This window comes from Schistocerca piceifrons, chromosome 2 (assembly GCF_021461385.2).
Source record: "Schistocerca piceifrons isolate TAMUIC-IGC-003096 chromosome 2, iqSchPice1.1, whole genome shotgun sequence".
Taxonomy (NCBI): Eukaryota; Metazoa; Arthropoda; class Insecta; order Orthoptera; family Acrididae; genus Schistocerca; species Schistocerca piceifrons.
In genome coordinates, this window is record NC_060139.1 from 200,069,019 (window position 1) to 200,091,606 (window position 22,588).

Here is a 22,588-nt window from a genome sequence, read left to right on the forward strand (position 1 = left end):
AATACTCTCCTCCACAGTTGACACGCCGCTCCCAACGCCGTTTCCACCTCCGGAAGCAGTCTTGGTACGGCTCTTGCTGAACCTCGAGAAGCGCCGTCTGCGAATTTTTCTTTTATCTCGTATGTCGTTGCAAATCCTCGTCTTTTCAACGGGGTTTTCACCCTTAGAAATAAAAAAAAAAGTCCGCAGGGGTCAGATCTGGAGAGCACGGAGGAGAGGCAGCACAGTGCTTTCGTTTTTTCTGCAATAGTCACGCTTCAAGAGGGATGAATGTGCGGGTGAGTTATCGTCATGTAAGAGCTATAAATTGTCTCGCAACATTTGAGGCCGTTTCCTTCTCAAATTTTCTCGCACGCGTCGCAACACGTCCCAATAGCCCCACCGATTAAGAGTTTGTCCCTGTGGCACGAATTGCTGACGAAGTAATCCTTTAAAGTCAAAGAAAACTATCAGCATGGCTTTGACATTTCACCTCACCTGACGAGCCGTTTTTGGTCTTGGGGAACCTTTCCGACCCACTGTGAAAATTGAACCGTGTTCTCAACATCATACCCGTAGACATCCTCTCTTCACCAGTTATGATTGTTTTAAGGGGTCATCCCGTTCTAATTTGCGCGATTCAAATGCTCTTCACAAATTGCTTGGCGGAGGTCCTTTTGGTCTTCACTCATAAGCAGTGGGATGAACATGGCGGCAACAGGATGCATTCCAAGATGCTGTGTCAGGATTTCGTGACATGATCCAACTTTAAATTCTTCTGCAATCTCTCAGACAGTTAGTCTTCCATTGGCACGCACAATTTAGTTGAGGTTCCTGACATGAGCGCCGTCGATAGACGTCAAAGGGCGTCCTGAACGAGGGTCATCCTTAACTTCTGCTCGGCCATTTTTAAAACGTGTCGTCTGACGCATTTGTAACACCGAGTACGGCTCAAGCACTCATCACCGTAGGCTCCATGCATCATTTGGCGTGTCCCTGTAAGGGTTTGCTTGAGTTTTACGCAAAATTTAATGCAGACGCTTTGCTCCTCTAACTCTGTCACCTCGAAATTCGCAAACTGTGCGACACAACGTCCTACTCAATCCAGCATTGAACAATAAATAACAGACATACAACAATGAAACTTTCGGCAGTTACGCATTACACACAGTGTGTGCAGGGACGCCAACCGAATGTTCCGGAATTATTTGATCAGATCTCTTATAATGGGCATGAACAGCGTCAGTGATCACTGTGAAGGACTTGGATATGTCGCGTACTCGTGTTGATAGGCATATGTTAATAAAGTCAAGGCTTCCGGTCCAGATGGTGTACCAGTCAGGTTCCTTTCAGAGTATGCAGATTGAATAGCTCCATATTTAGCAATTATATACAACCGCTCGCTCACACAGTTCCGTACCTAAAAACTGGAAATTTGCTCAATTCACAGCAGTACCCCAAAAGGGAAATAGGAGTAATCGACTGAATTACAGACCCATTTCACTAACGTCGATTTGCAATAGGGTTTTGGAACATATACTGTATTCGAACATAATGAAGTACCTCGAAGAAAACGATTTACTGACACATAGTCAGCACGGAATCAGAAACTATCGTTCTTGCGGAACACAACTAGCTCTTTATACTCATAAAGTAATGAGTGCTATCGACAGGGGAACTCAAATTGACTCCATATTTTTAGATTTTCAGAAGGCTTTCGACACCGTTCCTCATAAGAGTCTTCAAACCAAACTGTGTGCCTATGGAATATCGCCCCAGTTGTGCGACTGGATTCGCGATTTCTTGTCAGAGAGGTCACAGTTCGTAGTAATAGACGGAAAGTCATCGGGTAAAACAGAAGTAATATCCGGCGTTCCTCAAGGAAGTGTTATAGGCCCTCTATTGTTCCTGATCTATATTAACGACATAGGAGGCAATCTGAGTAGCCCTCTTAGATTACTTGCACATGATGCTGTCATTTACCGTCTTGTAAAGTTATCATATGACTAAAATGAATTTCAAAATGATTTAGATAATATACCTGTGTGGTGCGAAAAGTGACAATTGACTCTGAATAAAGAAAAGTGTAAAGTTATTCACATGAGTACTAAAAAAATCCTCTAAATTTCGATTATGCGATAAGTCACACAAATCTTAAGGCTGTAATTTCAACTAAATACTTAGGGATTGCAATTACAAATAACCTAAGTTGGAACGATCATATAGATAATGTTGTGGGTAGAGCAAACCAAAGGCTGAGATCCATTCGCAGAAAACTCAGAAGGTGCAACAGATCTACTAAAGAGACTGCTTACTCTACACTTGTCCTCCCTATTCTGGAGTACTGCTGTGCGGTGTGGGATCCGTATCAGGTTGGACTGGCGGATAATATTGAAAAAATTCAAAGAATGGCGGCTCGTTCTGTATTATCGCGAAGTAAGGGAGATAGTGCGACAGACATGATACGTGAACTGGAGTAGCGATCATTAAAACAAAGGCGTTTTTCGTTGCGACGGGATCTTCTCTGAAATTTCTATCACCATTTTTCTGCTCCGATTGCGAAAACATTCTGTTGGCACCCACCTACTTAGGGAGAAATGAGTATCACGATAAAATAAGAGAAATTAGGGCTCTCACAGAAAAATTTAAGTGCTCGTTCCTCCCGCGCGCAGTCGAGAGTGGAACGGTAGAGTGACAGCTTGAGGGTGGTTCACTGAACCCTCTGCCAGGCACTTAATTGTGAATAGCAGAGTAATGACGTATATGTAGATGTAGACAGCGTTATCAGCATCTCACAGAGTTCGAAATGGGTGTCATTGTGGGTCTCCATTGGGCCAGCCCGTCAAATCGAGCAATATCCAGGTTTTTGGAGCATACGGTTTTGAGAGTAGCCTGATATTAGACTATATGGAAACATCAGGGTAGGCACACTCGTCTGCTACACAAAGCGCATCGTAACCTCTTCTCATCTGCGCCTGCCATCCGGTAACAAGTGACGGGTTCCTGCACCTTTGGTCGGAGGCAAGTTGTGGCGGTACTCGGGAATAACCATCCCAACCGTAGGCTGCCGCTAAAACGACGGCACAACCTGCTGCGTATGCAGTGGTGGCGTAAGCGGAAAGCATGGACTGCTGGCGAATGTCGTCGCATTGTGTTCAGCGATGATTCGCAGTTTTGCAGTCCCCAGGATGACCATTGTCAGCAAGTATAGCGGCGAACTGGGGGGAGGTGCCATTCTTCCAACATTTCAGAGAGGACCCGTGAAGTTACTGCTGGTGTCATGGTGTGAAGAGCCATCCGGTATGATTTATTTATTTTATATGTCATGTTCCGTAGAAACAAACTGAGGAGCAAGTCTCCATGTTCATGGGACGAGTCAATACGTGAAATTATAACAGAAGAGTAATAATGGATAACATGAAACGTATATGATTCTCATGCTTACGACAAGATATAAGTTTAAATAAACAGAGTAAACAACGTAAAAAAGAATTAGTTTGATTTTTTAGCTTTTCCAGGAGCTCCTCGACAGAATAGAAAGTGTGAGACATGAGGAACCTCTTCAGCTTAGGCTTGAAATTGTATGTAATACTGCTAACATTTTTTAAATCTTGTGCCAGGCTTACTGAAAATGTATAGCTCAAAGGAAGACATCGAAGCAGTTCAGAGACGGGCTGTTAGCTTCGTTACCTGTAGATTCGATGATTACCGAAGTATTACGGAGATGCTTCGGGAACTCAAATGGGAATACCTGGAAGGAAAGTGACATTCTTTTCGAGGGACGTTATTGAGAAAATCTAGACAACCGGCCTTTCAAGCAGACTGTAGAACGATCGTACTGCTGCCAACGTATATTTCGCATAAGGTCCACGGCCGGCCGGAGTGGCCGTGCGGCTCTAGGCGCTACAGTCTGGAACCGAGCGACCGCTACGGTTGCAGGTTCGATTCCTGCCTCGGGCATGGATGTGTGTGATGTCCTTAGGTTAGTTAGGTTTAATTAGTTCTAGGCGACTGATGACCTCAGAAGTTAAGTCGCATAGTGCTCAGAGCCATTTGAACCATAGGGTCCACGAACATGAGAGACATTAGAACTATTACGGAGGCACATAGGCAGTTGTTTTCCCCCTTCCGTTTGAAAGTGGAACAGAAAGGACAATGACTAGCAGTGATATCCTCCGCCGCGTACTGTACGATAACTTGACGAGTACGTATGCAGACATAGATATGGATGTGGATGTAGAAAAACTGCTTTCTTTTAATGAAACCCATCCCAACCTGCGTCTCATATCCGTGACACTCTCTCCCTTGTTTTGCGAAAACATAAAACGAACTGTCCTCCTTCTAACTTTCCTGATGTCCCCCGTCAATCCTATCTGGTATAGCATATCAATACACTAGGAGAAAACGAACAAACGGATTGTAGTCATCTCTTTGGTGGACTTGTTGCACATTCTAAGTGTCTGCCAATAAAACACTGTCTTTGGTTCACCTTTTCCACAACATTATCTTTGTGATAGTTCCCATTTAAGTTGCTAGTAATTGTTATCCCTAGGTACTCAGCTGAACCAATAACTTTTAGATTTGTGAGGATTCATCATGTAACCGAAGTTTAGCGGATCCCTTTTAGTACTCACGTGGGTGACCTCACACTTTTTATTATTTGGGATCAATTTCCAATTCTCGCACCGTAAAGACATTTTGCCTTTACAATGACACCATCATCCACAATCAATCTAATGTGAATGCTCGAATTGTCTCCTATGTCCTTTATTTAGATCAGGAACAGCAGAGGGCTTACAACACTTCCTTGTGTAACGCCAGGTATCACTTCTGTTTTACTCGATGAATTACCATCAATGCTACGAACTGTGACCTTCCTGACGGGAAACCAGGGAATCCGGAAGCATAATTGAGACGATGCTCCATAGGCACGCGATTTGATTAGATGCCGCTTGTGAGGAACGGAAAATAGAACTGAAATCTGTAAACTTATGGTAAAAACGAAAAAATGAAGCCAGAAACCTGTAAATTGGTGAGTGTTCGTAACCATGTGCCGGGTATTCACTAGGTGGTAGAATCGGGCGGATGCGCAGCAACGATTTAAAGCTGGATGCCCTACTTCACCAGGCACGAACAACGGACTGTTATTCAGTATCTGCTTCAAAGAATAAATCCCCGGTAAGCTGATGCATGTTTTTCACAGCAGTAACTCTACGAATGGGGACATCCGTGGGAAATTCCCTTCTTTGGAGTCAAGCACTTCACGTTTTGACCGCAGAAAATGTAGGACCACTGTAACCATCATTACAAAAACTTCTAATGATATAGGATCACATTCTGGGAACTGTTAACATGTTTTCCAATTATACAAAGTGTTCGTGGGATAGCTGCCATGTTAACTCATTCGGGAATTGTAATAGCGACCTCTGTGAACAATTTTTGCGGTATGTTGAACAAGTAAATAATGCTTTCCTTAAAAGAATCGTCAGAGGGCACAAATCTCGTCTGCTGCCGTCAATCAGAAACGTAGAGAGCGAGTAAGGAATTGCCCAACGCCTCATCACCCAAACCAAAAATTGTTCTGAACACAGCTATTTTTAGGTAAGTTCGTGCTGGCCTTCTTTATGGACGAAAAGTGCGACATCATGCAGTAACACGCATCATGAGAAACCATAGGCTTCTTCGGCCAATAAAAGCGAAAGGTACTAGTCGTAAAGATATACCGTGGGTGGAAACCTGATCTGGGTCATCTGCTGATGTTCTGTTGTTAAATAATTTCACACTGTCCCATATGCCCCATGCGGAAATAACAGACATCAAGCTTGAGTCTAGACTACATCCAACCAACTCGCTAGGTTTTTTACTCGAGTAATTTCTACATTTCTGGACCTCTCGGATAAGCATCAGATGACAGTAAGTTCCTCACTAATGAAGAGGTGCGACCAAATGATTTAGAAGACTCGCAAACCAATTTTTTCTACGGGAATTCATGTATTTCGTTACGTCAGTCAAGTTACATTGACTGTGGGGAGGCGATATCGAAAAGTAAAGCACGTTTGTTGTGAGGGTGCACAATAAATGGTATTTACAAAAAATGTTTCCTATGTTGCGGAATAATAACACACATCTCATTCAAATGTATTGTTTCAGGGACTTTCATGGCCATCACTAAACCGAATCGTCTCGCAGTGGATACCTCCTGACGACAGAAGTAAATTTATGAGTTCTTACATGGGTAAGTATTCCACTGTGAACAAGTAAAAATTCATTTGCTAATTAAGTACACTTGGTGAAAACTGGGGAGACTTGTACCGTAGCTCACATTAGCGCATTCATAGGGCAAAGGATGCCTTTTTTTAAAAAGAGTATCAGCTATTTTATTTAGTTGAGACCTCTCCATGGTGGATATGAGCAATACAAAGCCATCGTCTGGGAATATAACGTAACAGCTTCACATGGAGCTGCACAGGGTGTACAAGTGGCGAGTGAGCATGACCAAATGAATAAGTGAGTTCGTCGTGGATGAGAAGTGAAATGCGCCATTGCCATGTCTAAGGAACGAGAAAAAAAACACAAAACAAAACAAAACGTCATGCAGATGTCGACTCCCTTATCGTATGATGTGAGTGGAAACCTCATCTAGATTTTATCAGGCTATAATCTAATAACGGGATAATTTAGTAGAAACTCTAAGTCTTGGATTCCCTATCGGCCAGGTGCGTCTAACTAACTACTATCAACGAGACTCTGCAGTGTACATTTCAGCCTCGCCATTACTGTCTAGTTGTGTAGGGCTACCTCTAGCCGGCATACAGTGCAGAAATGCAGGCGAAGGTGACCTAATTGTCGGGGCATTCGGAGCCATATTACATTGTATGCTCTCAGAGTAAATATGCGTATTTTTCAATACTTTTTTTCAATAGAGTGATCAGCAATACAATAAAAAACGTAGCATTGTTAAGAAATATTATTATAATCATCTATTATGTCAAAGAAATTTTCCTGATTAATTTAGTGTGAATTTTTATTTAAGATACTGGAAGACACAAAATGACACTGACTGATAAATATATAAGAGTGAATATAGCTCCGATTGCTTTTGGTTTCATAAACAAGTTTCCAAAGCGTCTAATATGGAAAGTTTAAAATTACTGTGCGTTAGAAGTTTTGTTGCAATGGAAACTTATTTAAAAGATAGAGGATTTTTCAGTTTGACACGATACCCCATTCCAGACTGTTAACGAAGGTATGACGATACGGAATAGGTTCCCACGGGGACTTCTTAAGTGGAAGAACTCTGTACGTTGTTCTCGACGGCGAGTATTCGTCTCCCCCATACACCAAGCACCATTCAAGAATGGGTCGCATTAGAGCTCTATAAGCTGTCTCCTTTACATATGAGCTACACTTTCCTAAAATTACCCCACCAAACAGATGTCGAACATTCGCCTTCCCTAGTGCCGTCCTTAAGTGCTCATTCCATTTCATTTCGCTCTGCAACGTTACGCCAAGACTTTTCATCGGTGTTATTGTATCAAGGAGCAGACTACTAATGCTGTATTCGAACACGATGGAGTTGTTGTCTCACTCATCTACATCAACATATTTATGCATTTAGAGCAAGTTGCCACTCACCACACCAACTACAAATTTTGCCTATCTTATTTCGTCTCTACAGTCACGCAACGATGATACCTCCCAGTGCATCACAGAACCATCAGCAAACAACGGCAGATTGCTGTTCACACTGTTCGTCAGACAACTTTGTATATAGAGAATGAGAGCACACTTCCCTGACTAACCTGTCTAAAAATTTCTGTAGCCCTAAACCAGTGGACGATAACATCACTGCATAACGTCCTGTGTGGTTCTTCTTGGTAGCAGCTGTACCTGAGTCCCGAGACACTCACCGAGACAATGTCCTGATACGATATGCCGAACAGTGGAGTCGTGTGTCTACTTGGAGGCGATGGACAAAATATCGAGATACCAAAAACACGTACCACGCCTAATACGGTGTAAAAAACCGTTGCCATTAGAAACAGCTTCCCGTCGCTTCGGAATGGATAAATACGGGTCCTGTATGGTTTTTAAGAGAGTTTTACAGCGTACTTCCTGCAAAATAGTGACAAGTTCAGTTAACGATGAAGAAAGAGGAAAGCGATTACGAACCTCTCTTTCCAAATTAGACCACAAAGTCTCAGTAATAGTGAGATCTGGTGGCCGGGGCAGGTGCAACAATTCACACTCATGCTCACAAAACCAGTCCTTGAAGAGCTGTGTGAACACGGTTTCTGTCGTCTTGGGACACAGCATTGGGGAACAAACGTTGTTGCTTGAAATGGCCCTGATCAGCTAAAATGTCTTATAATCCTTAGCAGTAATGCCACCGTGCAGAGTAACCATGGCCCCCGTGGAATAGCACTACGTGGCTGTCCAGGTCATCGCCAAATCCCCGCCATGCGAATAGGCAGTTGACAGGGTAGGCTTGCGACGACGTTCGCAAGACGTAAGCTCGTCCAGAAGTTAGAAACAGTCAAACAACACTTATCCGACCAAATGACTTGCTTCCATTGTTCCATAGTGCAACTTGTATGACGTTGGCTCTACGTTTTTCTGTTACAGACATTTGCATCAGTGATGTATGGTTTAGGAATTCCACCTCGCTCTGCAGTTCCCTGCTTATAGAGCTCCCTTTGTGTTATTTTGGTGCTGACAGGGTTAGCGAATGCGATTTTTAGTTCTACAGTGACTTTTTCACTTGTCCTCTTCAGTAACCGTCTTTCATGAGCACTCAACACTCTCTTTCGTCCGCGTTGTCCGGAGGATTTTTTCCCCTTTTCCCTGTATAAAGTATAAATCTTCAATACGGTGTCTCTTGAAACAAAAAACAGTTCGGCACCTTTGTTTGCGGAAGGACCAACCACATGAGCACCGTCACGTTCAAATACACTTAGGTCCGACCTAATACGCTCACAGCTACACTGAACACTGTTCGGATACCGACTTATACTTGCAACGTATCATGTACAACCGCTCACTTGACGAAAGGTCAGTTCCTAAAAACTGGAAAGTAGCACAGCTCACACCAATATTCAAGAAAGGAAATAAGAGTAACCCATTGACTTACAGACCCATATCACTGACCTAAATTTACAGTAGGATTTTGGAGTATATACTGTACTCGAACATTATGAATCACCTTGAAGAAAATGACTTATTGATACATAAACAACACGGATTCAGAAAATATCGTTCTTGTGCAACACAGTTAGCTCTTTATTCCCATGAAGTAATGAGCGCTGTCGACAAGGGATCTCATATCGATTCCATATTCCTAGATTTCCAGAAGGCTTTTGATACCGTTCCTCACAAGCGACTATTAATCAAATTGTGTGCATATGCAGTATCGTCTCAGTTGTGTGACTGGATTCGTGATTTCCTCTCAGAGAGGCCACAGTTCGTAGTGATAGACGGCAAATCATCGAGCAGAACAGAAGTGATATCTGGCGTTCCGCAAGGTAGTGTCATAGGCCTTCTGCTGTTCCTGATTTTCATAAATGATCTAGGTGATAATCTGAGCAGCCCCCTTAGATTGTTTGCAGATGACCCTGTAATTCATCGTCTAGTAAAATCATCAGACGATCAATTCCAATGACAAAATGATCTATGGTGCGAAAAGTGACAATTGGGACTAAAAAAAGAAAAGTGCGAGGTCATCCACATGGGTACTAAAAGAAATCCGATAAATTCTGGGTATACGATAAATCGCACAAATCTAAGGGCTGTCAATTCGACTAAATACCTAGGAATTACAATTACGAGCAACTTAAATTGGAACGACCACATAGATAATATCGTGTGGAAGGCGAAACAAAGACTGCAAAAAAAAAAAAAAAAAAAAAAAAAAAAGGAAGAAAGGTTCAAATGGCACTGAGCACTATCGGACTTAACATCGGAGGTCATCAGTCTCCTAGAACTTAGAACTACTTAAACCTAACTAACCTAAGGACATCACACACATCCATGCCCGAGGCAGGATTCGAACCTGCGACCGTAGCCGTCGCGCAGTTCCAGACTGAAGCGCCTAGAACCACTCGGCTACCAGCGGCCGGCACAAAGACTGCGCTTTGTTGGCAGAACACTTAGAAGATGCAACAAACCCACTAAAGAGAGAGCCTACATTACACTTGTCCGTCCTCTGCTTTAATATTTCTGTGCGGTATAGGATTCTTACGAGGTAGGATTGACGGAGGACAAAGAAGGGCAGGTCGTTTCGTGTTATAGAGCAATAGGGGTGAGAATGTCACCGATATGATACGTGAGTTGGGGTGGCAGTCACTGAAACTAAGACGATTTTCTTTGCGGCGAGATCTGTTTACGAAATTTCAAACACCAACTTTCTCTTCCGAATGCGAAAATATTTTGTTGACACCCACCTACGTAGAGATAAATGGCCATCATAATAAAATAAGAGAAATCAGAGCTCGAACGGAAAGATTTAGGTGTTCCTTTTCCCCACGCGCCATTCGAGAGTGGAATGGGAGAGAGGTAGTATGAAATGGTTCGATGAACCCTCTGCCAGGCACTTAAGGGTGAGTTTCAGAGTAACCTTGCAGATTTTGCACAGGTTCCTTTCGCTGTCAGATACAACATGCAGGCTTGGCAAGTATCTGTATTTATGTTCAGCCATGCAGTTCTCGTTGTATTGTCATATTTTTGTCCAGTTCCCCTGTATTCAATTTTGGCGGGTGAATGTCCATTTGGAAACTAGACTCTAAGACAAAAAATGACGCCCCACGAAGGAATTATCCGACTGGGACGGTAGTTGGTACATGTGATATAAATGTACAGACAGACAGATGATTACAATTTCAGACAAAATGGATGATTTGTTCAGGGGAAGGAGCTTCACAGTCTGATGATGTCAATAACGCGTTGGTCCACTTCTGGTCCTAATGCAACCAGTTCTTCCGCCTCTGGCACTTACACAAGCAGTTATTCGGCTTGGCACTGATAAATAGTTATTGGAGGGATACCGTGTAAAAATTCTGTACAATTAGCGCGTTAGACCCCCAGAATCCCGGACTTGTTGGGGGTCATGCCCATAATGCTTCAAACTTTCTCAACTGGGAAGAGATCCGGCGATCTTGCTGGCCAAGGTAGGATTTGGCAAGTACGGAGACAAGCAGTAAAAACTATCGCCTTGTGTGGGCGGGCATATCTTGATGAAGCGTAAACACAGGATGGTTTGCAATGAAGGGCAACAAAACGGGGAATATCGTCGATGTACCGCTGTGTGCTGGGTTGCCGCGGATGTCAACCAAAGTGATCCTGCTATGAAATTTAATGGCACTCGCAGACCATCACTTGTGGTTGTCTAGCCGTATGGCGGGTAGCAGTCAGGTCGGCACCCAGCTGCCGTCCGAGGTGTCTCCAGACACGTTTTCGCTGGTTATTGGATCTCAGTTCGCAGCGGAACTCATCACTGAAGACGTTTCTACTCCAGTCAATGAGATTCCAGCCGAATACTCTCGATACCACTGCAGGCAGGTGCATTGGTGTGAAGAGGTCAACGACAGTCAGCGCAAGGGGCAGCGTGAGCTCAGCACTATTTTTGTGGATCGCCTATTAATGATCTTTGGGGTCACCGGAGCGCCCGTTGCACGTAAGATCAATTATAACGATGAAGCCCAGGGCTCTGAGTGTCTTTCACACAATTGTCATCGTGTTCTGTTGTCTCTCTAGGTCGACCACTTCCTTCTTGACGCTGTGTTCGGCCGTGGTTCACACATATATGACAATATTATCGAACAGTGGCGTCATTCCCATTCAAATGGGCGATTCGCCGATTATTCCAACAGGATTCTTCGAGCCTAACTACACGTTCTCTCTCAAATGCTGACATCTGTTGTTCACGTGCCTGTGTGCGAGGCATATTTGTCGTCCTTCTGAGTAAATGGAATGAAATTTGCGAAGACTTAATGCCCTAGTATCGTCATGTACCCTGTTTACTATCCTTGGTAGTATGGCGGTGAAACTGCGCTGCAGCGTCACACATTCATCCATCGGCCACAAAAGTTTACAATTTTGCACTTTCCGTCGATACCTGTATTAAGTTTGTGACCCAATGCGTTTTTCTTTTTTTAGGTGTGTATTTGGGTGACGTAGGCTGGATGCGTAACAATGCTTGTTGTTCGCGTTGTCTCTGCAATCTCTCCCAAGTTGATCATGAGTAGTAGGCGGCTTGATGTTGTTCTGTGTAGGCTGTCCCGTATGAGTCGAAAACACAATTACGACTGTAACTACAATGAAATGGAGAAGAGTAAGATACGAATTCAGACAAATGGATGGTCGATGGACCTAGAAAGTTCTTTTCTGGATTCCAGGAGATAAGAAAAGTCCGAGATAGCGACCTGTGTGAGTATGACTGAATGTAATGCATGGAAAAATCAAGAAAAGAATTTTATCCAGCAGCGGATATTAATTGACTAGTGATAATAATAATTGTGGTGATGATGATGTCCTAATTAGTTGCATGCAAATAATTATTGTGCTACCATGCCCTTGTTTATGAGGGTTCCATGCTCTTTGCCTTCTGTCAGCTGTCAATTTTTTGTAATCTCTACCGTTTCTGACTTGTTTGATTTGAAATGGTCTCACCACCGATCAAAAAACGTAGGGACCTTTATTGTACCAACTGCAGTAATCGAGGCAACAGATGTGTCCAGTAAACAAGAACTTACAGCATTTTAACTATGACTGATGGCAGTCGCTGGGTAGCACCCTTATCAACAGTAGCATAATTGCGCTGAGTAACGCATACAGAAAGGGATATAATCGTCTTGGACATCGGTAACAAAAAGGGCGATCAGAAAGTTTCCACTCGAAGGCCGTACAGTCCACAGTCGGTACGTCGGTCAGGCAAAATCGCGGTGATTACTGAGGCAATCATCCGTCCGACGCACCAGGTCGAAGATACCCGTGTGTCCTGCTACTCGAGGAAGTCCGTAACGGCATTCTGAACATCCTCGTCCAAATTTAATCGTCGACACTTTAAGTCCTTTTTAAGGGACCGAACGCATGATAATCGCATTGGGAGGAATCAAGACTATAGGGCGTGTGTTCGAGTATCCCCATTTGAGTAGGCGCAATTTCTGTGTAACGAAATCTGCGGTATGAGGACGTGCGTTATCATGAAGCAGCAGCACCCCTTGTCGCAGTTTTCCACAGCAGTGGTTTTCGACAAATACACTACATGATCAAAAGTATCCGGACACCTGGCTGGAAATGACTTACCAGTTCGGGGCGTCCTCCATCGGTAATACTGGGATTCAGTATGGTGTTGACCCACACTTATCCTTGATGACAGCTTCCACTCTCGCAGGCATACGTTCAATAAGGTGCTGGAAGGTTCCTTGGGGAATGGCAGTCCATACTTCACGGAGTTCTGCACTGAGGACAGGTATCGATGTCGGTCGGTGAGGTCGAGCACGAAGTCTGCGTTCCAAAACATCCCAAGGGGGTTCTATAGGATTCAGGACAGGACTCTGTGCAGGCCAGTCCATTACAAGGATCTTACTGTCGTGTAACCACTCCCCCACAGGTCGTCCATTATGAACAGGTGCTCGATCGTGTTGAAAGATGCAATCGCCATCCCCGAATTGCTCTTCAACAGTGAGAAGAAAGAAGGTGCTTAAAACATCAATGTAGGCCTGTGCTGTGATAGTGCCACGCAAAACAAGAAGGGGTGCAAGCACCCTCCATGAAAAACACGACCACACCATAACTCCACCTCTTCCGAAATTTACTGTTGGCACTACACACGCTGGCAGATGACGTTCACTGGGCATTCGTCATACCCACACCCTGCCATCGGATCGCCACATTGTGTACCGTGATTCGTCATTCCCCAGAACGTTTTTTCACTGTTCAATCGTCCAATGTTTACGCTCCTTATACAAAGCGAGGCGTCGTTTTGCACTTACCGGCGTGATGTGTGGCTTATGAGCGGCCGCTCGACCATGAAATCCAAGTTTTCTCACCTCCTGCCTAACTGTCAGAGTACTTGCAGTGGATCCTGATGCAATTTGGAATTCCCGTATGATGGTCTGGATAGATGTCTGCCTATTACACATTACGACACTCTTCAACTGTCGGCGGTCTGTGTCAGTCAACAGACGAGGTCGGTCTGTGCGCTTTTGTGCTGTACGTGTCCCTGCACGTTTCCACTTCACTATCACATCGGAAACAGTGGACCTAGGGATGTTCAGGAGTGTGGAAATCTCGCGTACAGACGTGTTACACAACTGACACCCAATCACCTGACCACGTTCGAAGTCTGTGACTTCCGTGGAGCGCCCATTCTGCCCTCTCACGGTGTCTAATAACTATTGAGGTCGCTGATATGGAGTACCTGGCAGTAGGTGGCTGCACAGTGCACCTAATATGAAAAACCTATGTTTTTGTGTGTATCCGTATACTTTTGATCACATAGTGTAAGCTGCCCTACACTCACTCTTCAGCCTCCGTTGGATGTCAGCCGGAGTGTATTCATCGGCAGCCAAGAAAAGAATAAAAGCACGTTGTTCCTGTTTCGACGCATTTGGTAAGAACGTCGTTGTAGTTCACAATTTAGCGTTTATCGCACGCATGTCGGATAGACCCGAATACCACAATTATCCGTTGCTTACATGTCGGTGCTTGTATACCAGCATATGAGTGGCGCTACATTGCATATACGCTGAAGCACCACCCTCAAACAGCAACTTTTTATCACCTGTTATAGTAAATTGGGAATAAGTGGTTTCTTTCAGTTTCTTTTACTGATATAAAAGTAATGTGACGCAAGCGGTTGATTGGAACAGGAGAAGAAAGCTTTATTCAGTTAACTATACTACTGTCAGATATTAATGTGGAAATGAAGAAGAAGTTGCTGATATTGTACGTGTAGAGCACAGTATCGAAACGAAATGAAATGTGAACCAGTGGAAATGCGAAGAAAAACTGGAAGCATCTGAAATGTAATGCTATCAAAGAACGTTAAAAATTAAGTGGTTAGGTAAATTACGAAACGAGGAAATACTGGAAAGAATAGGGAAAACTAGAACATTATCTACAATGACAAGGACTCAGTAAAGGAAGATAAACGATACGGGCTGGCCAAGACTAGAAGCACGCAAAGCAAATTACAGAAGGTGTTTTTTGTGGTAGTTATGTAGAGATAATAAGGTTAGCACAAAGTAGAGGTTGCCAGGAGGCAACATCGAACCAGTCGAAAGACTGAGACTTCAAAAAAATATCTACTGCAGTAATGAATAGCGATAGTCAGACCTAATGACACCAACATTCTATTGTAAACTGCATATTTGGCGAAACAACAGAATGATCCATTCGGGTCTCCATTCGTTTTCGTTCATTTTATTTTTCCTTTTGCCTTGACTGCTATTGGGAAGAAACAATTACAAAACGAAATACTATTTACTTATCTTTCATTCACGATTCCAGCTCGTTAACTAGATTAGAAAATGAGATACTTAAAGTAGTAAAGGAGTTTTGCTATTTGGAGAGCAAAATAACTGATGATGGTCGAAGTAGAGAGGATATAAAATATAGACTGGCAATGGCAAGGAAAGCGTTTCTGAAGAAGAGGAATTTGTTAACATCGAGTATAGATTTAAGTATCAGGAAGTCGTTTCTGAAAGTGTTTGTATGGAGTGTAGCCATGTATGGAAGTGAAACGTGGACGATAAATAGTTAAGACAAAAAGAGAATAGAAGCTTTCGAAATGTGGTGCTACAGAAGAATGCTGAAAATTAGATTGGTAGATCACATAACTAATGTGAAGGTATTGAATAGGATTGTGGAGAAGAGAAGTTTGTGGCACAACTTGACTAGAAGAAGGGATCGGTTGGTAAGACATGTTCTGTGGCATCAAGGGATCACCAATTTAGTATTGGAGGGCAGCGTGGAGGGTAGAAATCGTAGAGGGAGACCAAGAGATGAATACACTAAGCAGATTCAGAAGAATGTAGGTTGGAGTAGGTACTGGGTGATGAAGAAGCTTGCACAGAATAGAGTAGCAAGGAGAGCTGCATAAAACCAGTTTCAGGACTGAAGACCACAACAACAACAACAACTAGATCGGGTTTGTTATATGATGATTGAAACACATTTCTCTGTAAATTAAGTCATGTATTTATATAAAACACAAGCAGGCTTTTGATGGTACATCAGCAGCTGCGCGTCGTAATCGACATGGAAATCACCGCTTCAGTTGTATGGTTTTGACTTTAAAAAATGCATGACCGACTTCGGGCCGACAAACGCCCATCGTGTCGGGTGATTACAGAAAAACAATGCAAGTGCTCTAAAATATAATCCTTACATACGCTTGTATGTATAAAATAAGGCTGTTATTTATGAAATTCTAACAGTGATCGAGCCAGATACAGTGAAAAGTGAGAGAGGAATAGGCCTCAATACACGATATGGTGGCCGATGCGCAGTGACCAGTTTTCATCCATGGACCTGGGCGAGTTCATTCGTTTGTTTGCAAGGGGAGGCCGACAGGCGTTTGCCACCTTTCGGCCGGTCGGCGATGACAGAGTCGCACGCACGCCCTGCAGTCTTTCTCAAACGATTTGCAGAAACTTTTTCTTTTATTATAGATTTGTACATCAGGTTCATGATGACATACCCATCACGTCATTAATGGTCATAGTTATTGTGATATTTACGTGGGAGTAAGATACTGCACGAAATTCGAAAAAGTTTGCAATGAAAAATGAGTTCGTTATGATTTTGCGTTTCGTGCATATTACTAGAAGAGGTCAGTGAATATGTCTACCTTGGCCAGATTATAAATATGAAGGGAGACATAAGGCCAGAAATCTATCGACGCATCAAGCTTGGCTGGCAAGCATTTGGGAAGAATTCAAAAGTATTCAGATCAAAAATGCCAGTAAATCTGAAGAAAGCAGTATTTGATCAATGCATTCTTGCTGTGATGACGTACGGCTGCAAAACATGGACACTGAACTCATTTACAAAAGGGAAACTTAGGACAGCACAGAGAGCTATGGAGAGATCAATGCTGAGCTATACAAGAAATGATAGGAAAAGGGCAGATGACATCCGGTCTGTGACGAAGGTTAATGACATCTTAGAGACAGTAGGTTCCTTAAAATGGCGGTGGGCTGGCCATGTTGCAAGAAGAAAAGACAACAGATGGACGAAGCTAGTACTGGAGTGGAGTCCGAGAGAGCAACGGAGGCCTAGAGGAAGACCACCAGACAGATGGGACAAAGACATCAAGAAGATCACTAATAACACCTGGCAGAGAACTGCCTATGACCGTCCCACCTGGAGAAGACTGCTGAAAGCCTACCTGAATCCACGACTCGAAGAGACCACATCATTTAATGATTGAATTGGCTGATGATGATGATGATGATGATATAATATGTAGCAGCGTATAAAATTTAGCTAACGTACTGAATTTTTCTTTAGACTTGGGTTGAGGTACCAATCTGTCACCAATGTCGAGAAAACTGATGTGATGTAGCACACTCATTTGCGATTACTGAGCGCCAGCGATAAAGCCAGAACGAAATATCCACAACATTCCTCATATTTCGTAAACGGTTTGAGATATCGAAATGAGATTTTGGAAAATGATAGCATGCAAAGAGGAGGATATTTTGCCATATGGTTACTATCGAAAACATTATCTACGTTGTTATTCCACTAACTACAGTTTTTTTTCTACGAAAAAATGCAGTTTTTTAAGAGCCATCGAGAGCTGGTGGAACGAGAAATGCTATGGGTTTTGGAACAACATAAGTGATGACATTACACGTTCACTGTGCCCCAAAAAAGTGCTTTTTCTTAATACACCGACCTTACCTTTCCTCAGTTCCTCACTTAATAAACTTACGAAACCACTCTTTTGCGACTCCTTCTGTGCGACATGTTAGTGAGGTGAGAGTGATTAATCTCCGCTGTGTTTTGGCAAAATAAGCAAATTTTAACATGGCCACCAGAGAAATGTGTAGGTTTTACCCAAAAATCGCCGCTCATGACACTTCTCTGAAAATTACACATGGTTAACAAGCCAGGTGGAAATAAATTGCTGCATTTTCAGTGAAATTCTTTTTAGGTACTAACCAAAGCAGATCTGACAGTAGATCTTTTTGAATGGCTACCTTACAGAAGATATGAGCATAGGCTATAGTTTAGAAAGGCACTTCCCCTCCAGCCCTCGGCATTGCCCCTACAGCGCCTGCCTGTAACCCCTTCCACTACCGCTCTCACTGCTCCCCCCAAGCCTGGTCTGCTGTCTGCGCATCTGCCAGTCACGGTATTCTGCGCGTACAGCTAATAATAAAACTGAGAAAACGCCTAGATGAAGGGGCGTGCTGTAAGATAAAAAACAGAACACTTATGACGTGTGCTGCAACCCCAAGCGCAGCGGGACTAGGCATTTTTTTTTTTTTCTCTCCTCACAGCCTTTCCTTGCGCTCTTCAATGGCGCCCATGTCAGCGGGCTTCATTGCTTTAGGGTTGAAGCCACCACCAAAACCAAGCGCAGAGCATGGAGTGGTGCCCGCAAAGTATGAAGCTAGGTTGGTAAACTTTAGTGTTACGGTACTACAGCCATCTCTTAGGACAGCTGGAAATGAATGGCCTGTGACTGACTAGCCTAGCTGTTCACATTCAAACTGACAATTCTAAATGCAGGATAGGAGAGAAAATACAATATGGTGATGTAAACAACGTGAAAGGAGCGTAGAAAAGTATAAGAAGACAAATTTTAAAGCATTGATGAAAACTCTAAAATGAGGAAAGAGAAGTTATGTCGATGACATTTTACTGTTTCTTCTTTATAATGGGACCGACGCTCAATTGCAACTTTTTCAACAATATTTCAGTGAAATGACCTGAAGGTCCAGTGTTCATTGGAACACCACTCTGACGCCGCTGTCCCATTCCTGGCTGGCAAAATAACTTTACCAGGTAGTGTAATTCATTTTAATACACTCAAGAAACAAACAACGAGTATTTTTATTATTATTTACTCTTCAAATGGCCGAAAATAGTATAAAATCTCAGCCATTCGTGCAAGGCTTCACCAAACTAATCGAGTCTTGCTCTCGGAACAAGATTATCAGCACGAACTGCATACAATTAAATTCGTAGCATATGCTAATGGTTTTCAGCCAAATGTTACTGATGTACTGATTCAACAAATGCAACAGAAAGCCTCATGTAACAACCATTACCGAATTACTCTATTACCCACTAACTAAGACAACTTTGAATAAACTTATCGTAGGATGCCGTACTTAGGTGTTGTATCAAATAAGATTGGTAAATGGCTTAGAAAAAGGGGATGTTACCCGTCTTGTATGTCTCCAATAGAGTCGCGTACCGACTGAAACACCAGAAAACTGGGGAATACAATCGCTATGCTCAAACAGGTATCTATCGGATTCGATTGCCCATCAGCCTTAAATAGGCCAATCCGGCCGCTCTTTTTAATGTACGTTTCAGAGAACACCAAGATCTCAGAAGTTCAAAATGAGCCCTGACTAATCACTTGAGAAATAATATTCTGCCTCAGATATAAAGATAGATTGCAGTATTTTACATCTCTATCCAATGCGCAGCGTATTAAATATTCTAGGGAAACTAAAATTCTCCACAGCATTCACCATGATCTGCTGTTCTCTTTGAATGAACAGACCTCACTTCAGCACACAACTCTACTGAGTAAGTTTGCTTTCTTGAAGCAGCGCCTGACATCATCCCTTCCTTTCTAGTTTCTGATAATTAAGGGTTCCACATATACTTTCAACGGTCCTATCAATTCCTAGTGACGCCATATTAGTGGATTTTTTTAAATGTAGAGCCATGATTGGCATATATTTATCACTTACAGGAAAAAGTTTATGGTTGTTAGGTTTAATGCGGCACACTTTCAAGAATTCTACATCCAATACAAATCTGTACACTTTTGATAGTTTTCTTGACTTCTGATTATGGCGTACTACTGGAACCATGCTAAATGTATAGCCACTAAATAACGCGTGCCTATCACTTACAGCAAGAACTTCTTTGTTTGCTTGGTTTTTATTCTAGACAGGTCTCTTTAAGCTACTAGATCTTTATTTAGTAGTTTACATCACCTGTTCGTCTTATTTCCTCAACTTAATATCTTCATCAGTCCTTTTAAATTTTGTCTTATTATGCTTTGCTACGTATCTGTCGCGTTGTTTACAACGCCTTGTATACTTTCTCTCCTATTACGCAGTTTTCTCTTTGAGTCATCAATCTTGTGAGTGGTTTGACGCGGCCCGCCACGAATTCCTCTCTTGTACCTCTTCATCTCACAGTAGCGCTTCCAACTTACTTCCGCATTTATTTGCTGGATGTATTCCAGTCTCTGTCTTCCTCTTTAGTTGTTGCCCGCTACAGTTCCCTCCAGTACCATGGGAGTCATTCCATCATGTCTTAACAATTGTCCTATCATCTTGTCCCTTATCCACGTCAGAATTCTCCACATATTCCTTTCCTCTCCGATCTGTGCAGTACTTCCTCATTCCTTATCTTATCAGTCCACCTAATTTTCAACATTCGTCTGTAGCACCACATCTCAAATGCTTCGATTCTATTCTGTTCCGGTTTCCCACAGTCCATCTTTCACTACTATACGATGCTGTGTACCAAACATACTCTCGGAAATATCTTCCTCAAGTTAATGCCCATGTTTGATACTGGTAGATTTCTCTTGGAAAAGAATGGCCATTTTGCCAGTGTTAGTCTGCTTTTGATGTCCTCCTTGCTCCGTCCATCATTGGTTGTTTTGCTGCCTAGGTAGCAGAATTCCTTACCTTTATCTACTTCGTGACCCCCAACGCTGATGTTAACTTTCTCGCTGTTCTCATTTCTGCTGCTTCTCATTACTTTCGTCTTTCGTCGATTTAATCTCAGTCCATATTCTATACTCATTATAGTTTTCATTCCATTCACGTCATGTAATTCTTCTTAACTTTCACTCAGGGCAGTAAACTCATCAGCTAATCGTTTCATTGATCTCCTTTTACCTTGAATTTTAATTGCACTTCTGAACCGTTATTTTATTTCCATCATTGCTTTTTCTATGTACAGATCCAACAGTAGGGCCGAAAGACAATTTCCTGGTGTAACACCCTTTTTAATCCTAGCACTTCGTTCTTGGTCGTACACTCTTATTATTCCCTCTTGACTTTTGTACATATTGTACATTACCCGTGTCTCCCTGTAGCTTACCTCTAGGTTTCTCAGAATTTTGAACATCTTGCACCATTTTAAACTGCCGAACTCTTTTACCAGGCCGACAAATCCTATGAAACTATCTCGATGTTTCTTTAGCCTTGCTTCCATTATCAACCACGATGTCAGCATTGCCTCTCTTGTGCCTTTACATCTCCTAAAGCTGAACTGGTCGTCCAAAACACCCTCAATTTTCTTTTCCATTCTTCTGTATATTATTCTTGTCAGCAACATTGATGCATGAGCTGGTAAGCTAACTGTACGATAATTCTCTTACTTGTCAGCTCTTGCAATCTTGTGGATCGTATGGATGATATTTTTCCGAAATTCATATGGTATGTTGCCAGACACCAACGTGAATAGTCGTTTTGTTGCCGCTTCCCCCAATGTTGTTAGAAATTTTGATGGAATGTTACCTATCCATTCTGCCTTATTTGATCTTAACTCCTCCTAAGCTCTCTTAAATTCTGATTTTAGTGCTGGATTCCCAATCTTTTCTAAACCGACTCCTGTTTCTTCCTGCATCACATCAGACAAATATTCCCTCTCATAGAGAATTTCGTTGTACTCTTTCCACCTATCCTCTCTCTCCTCTGCATTTAATAGCGAAATTACCATTGCACTCTTAGTGTTAACACCCTTGCTTTTAATTTCACTGAAGTTTGATTTGACTTTCCTACACGCTGAGTCAGTCCTTCCGACAATCATTCGTTTTTCGATTTATTCACATTTCTCATGCAGCTATTTCGTCTTAGCTTCTCTGCACTTCCTATTTATTTCGTTCCTCAGCTACTTGTGTTTCTGATTCCTGAATTTCCCTGAACATTTTTGTATTTCCTTCTTTCATCGATCAACTGAAGTATTTCTTCTGTTACCCATGGTTTCTTCGCAGTTACCTTCTTTGTACCTATGTTTTTCTTTCTTCTGTGATTGCCCTTTTTAGATATGTTCATTCCTCTTCAATTCTATTGCCTTCTGAGCTACTCCTAATAGCTTTATCTATAGCATTAGAGAACTTCAGGCTTTTAAAAAAAATGGCTCTGAGCACTATGGGACTCAACTGCTGAGGTCATTAGTCCCCTAGAACTTAGAACTAGTTAAACCTAACTAACCTAAGGACATCACAAACATCCATGCCCGAGGCAGGATTCGAACTTGCGACCGTAGCGGTCTTGCGGTTCCAGACTGCAGCGCCTTTAACCGCACGGCCACTTCGGCCAGCTCAGGTTTATCTCGTTATTCCTTAGTTCTACTGTATTCCACTTCTTGGCGTGTTGATTCTTCCTGACTAATC

At 42.7% G+C, this 22,588-nt stretch overlaps 1 protein-coding gene across 1 annotated transcript in view; it reads left to right on the forward strand.

The window, feature by feature from the left end:
* Window positions 1-22,588, forward strand: part of LOC124777801 (sialin-like) — a 135,210-nt gene that overhangs the window by 10,722 nt on the left and 101,900 nt on the right. The window contains exon 3 of the mRNA XM_047253317.1: window positions 6,130-6,214. Within this exon, the coding sequence (XP_047109273.1) occupies window positions 6,130-6,214 (85 nt within the window). The remainder of the gene's footprint in view (window positions 1-6,129; window positions 6,215-22,588) is intronic.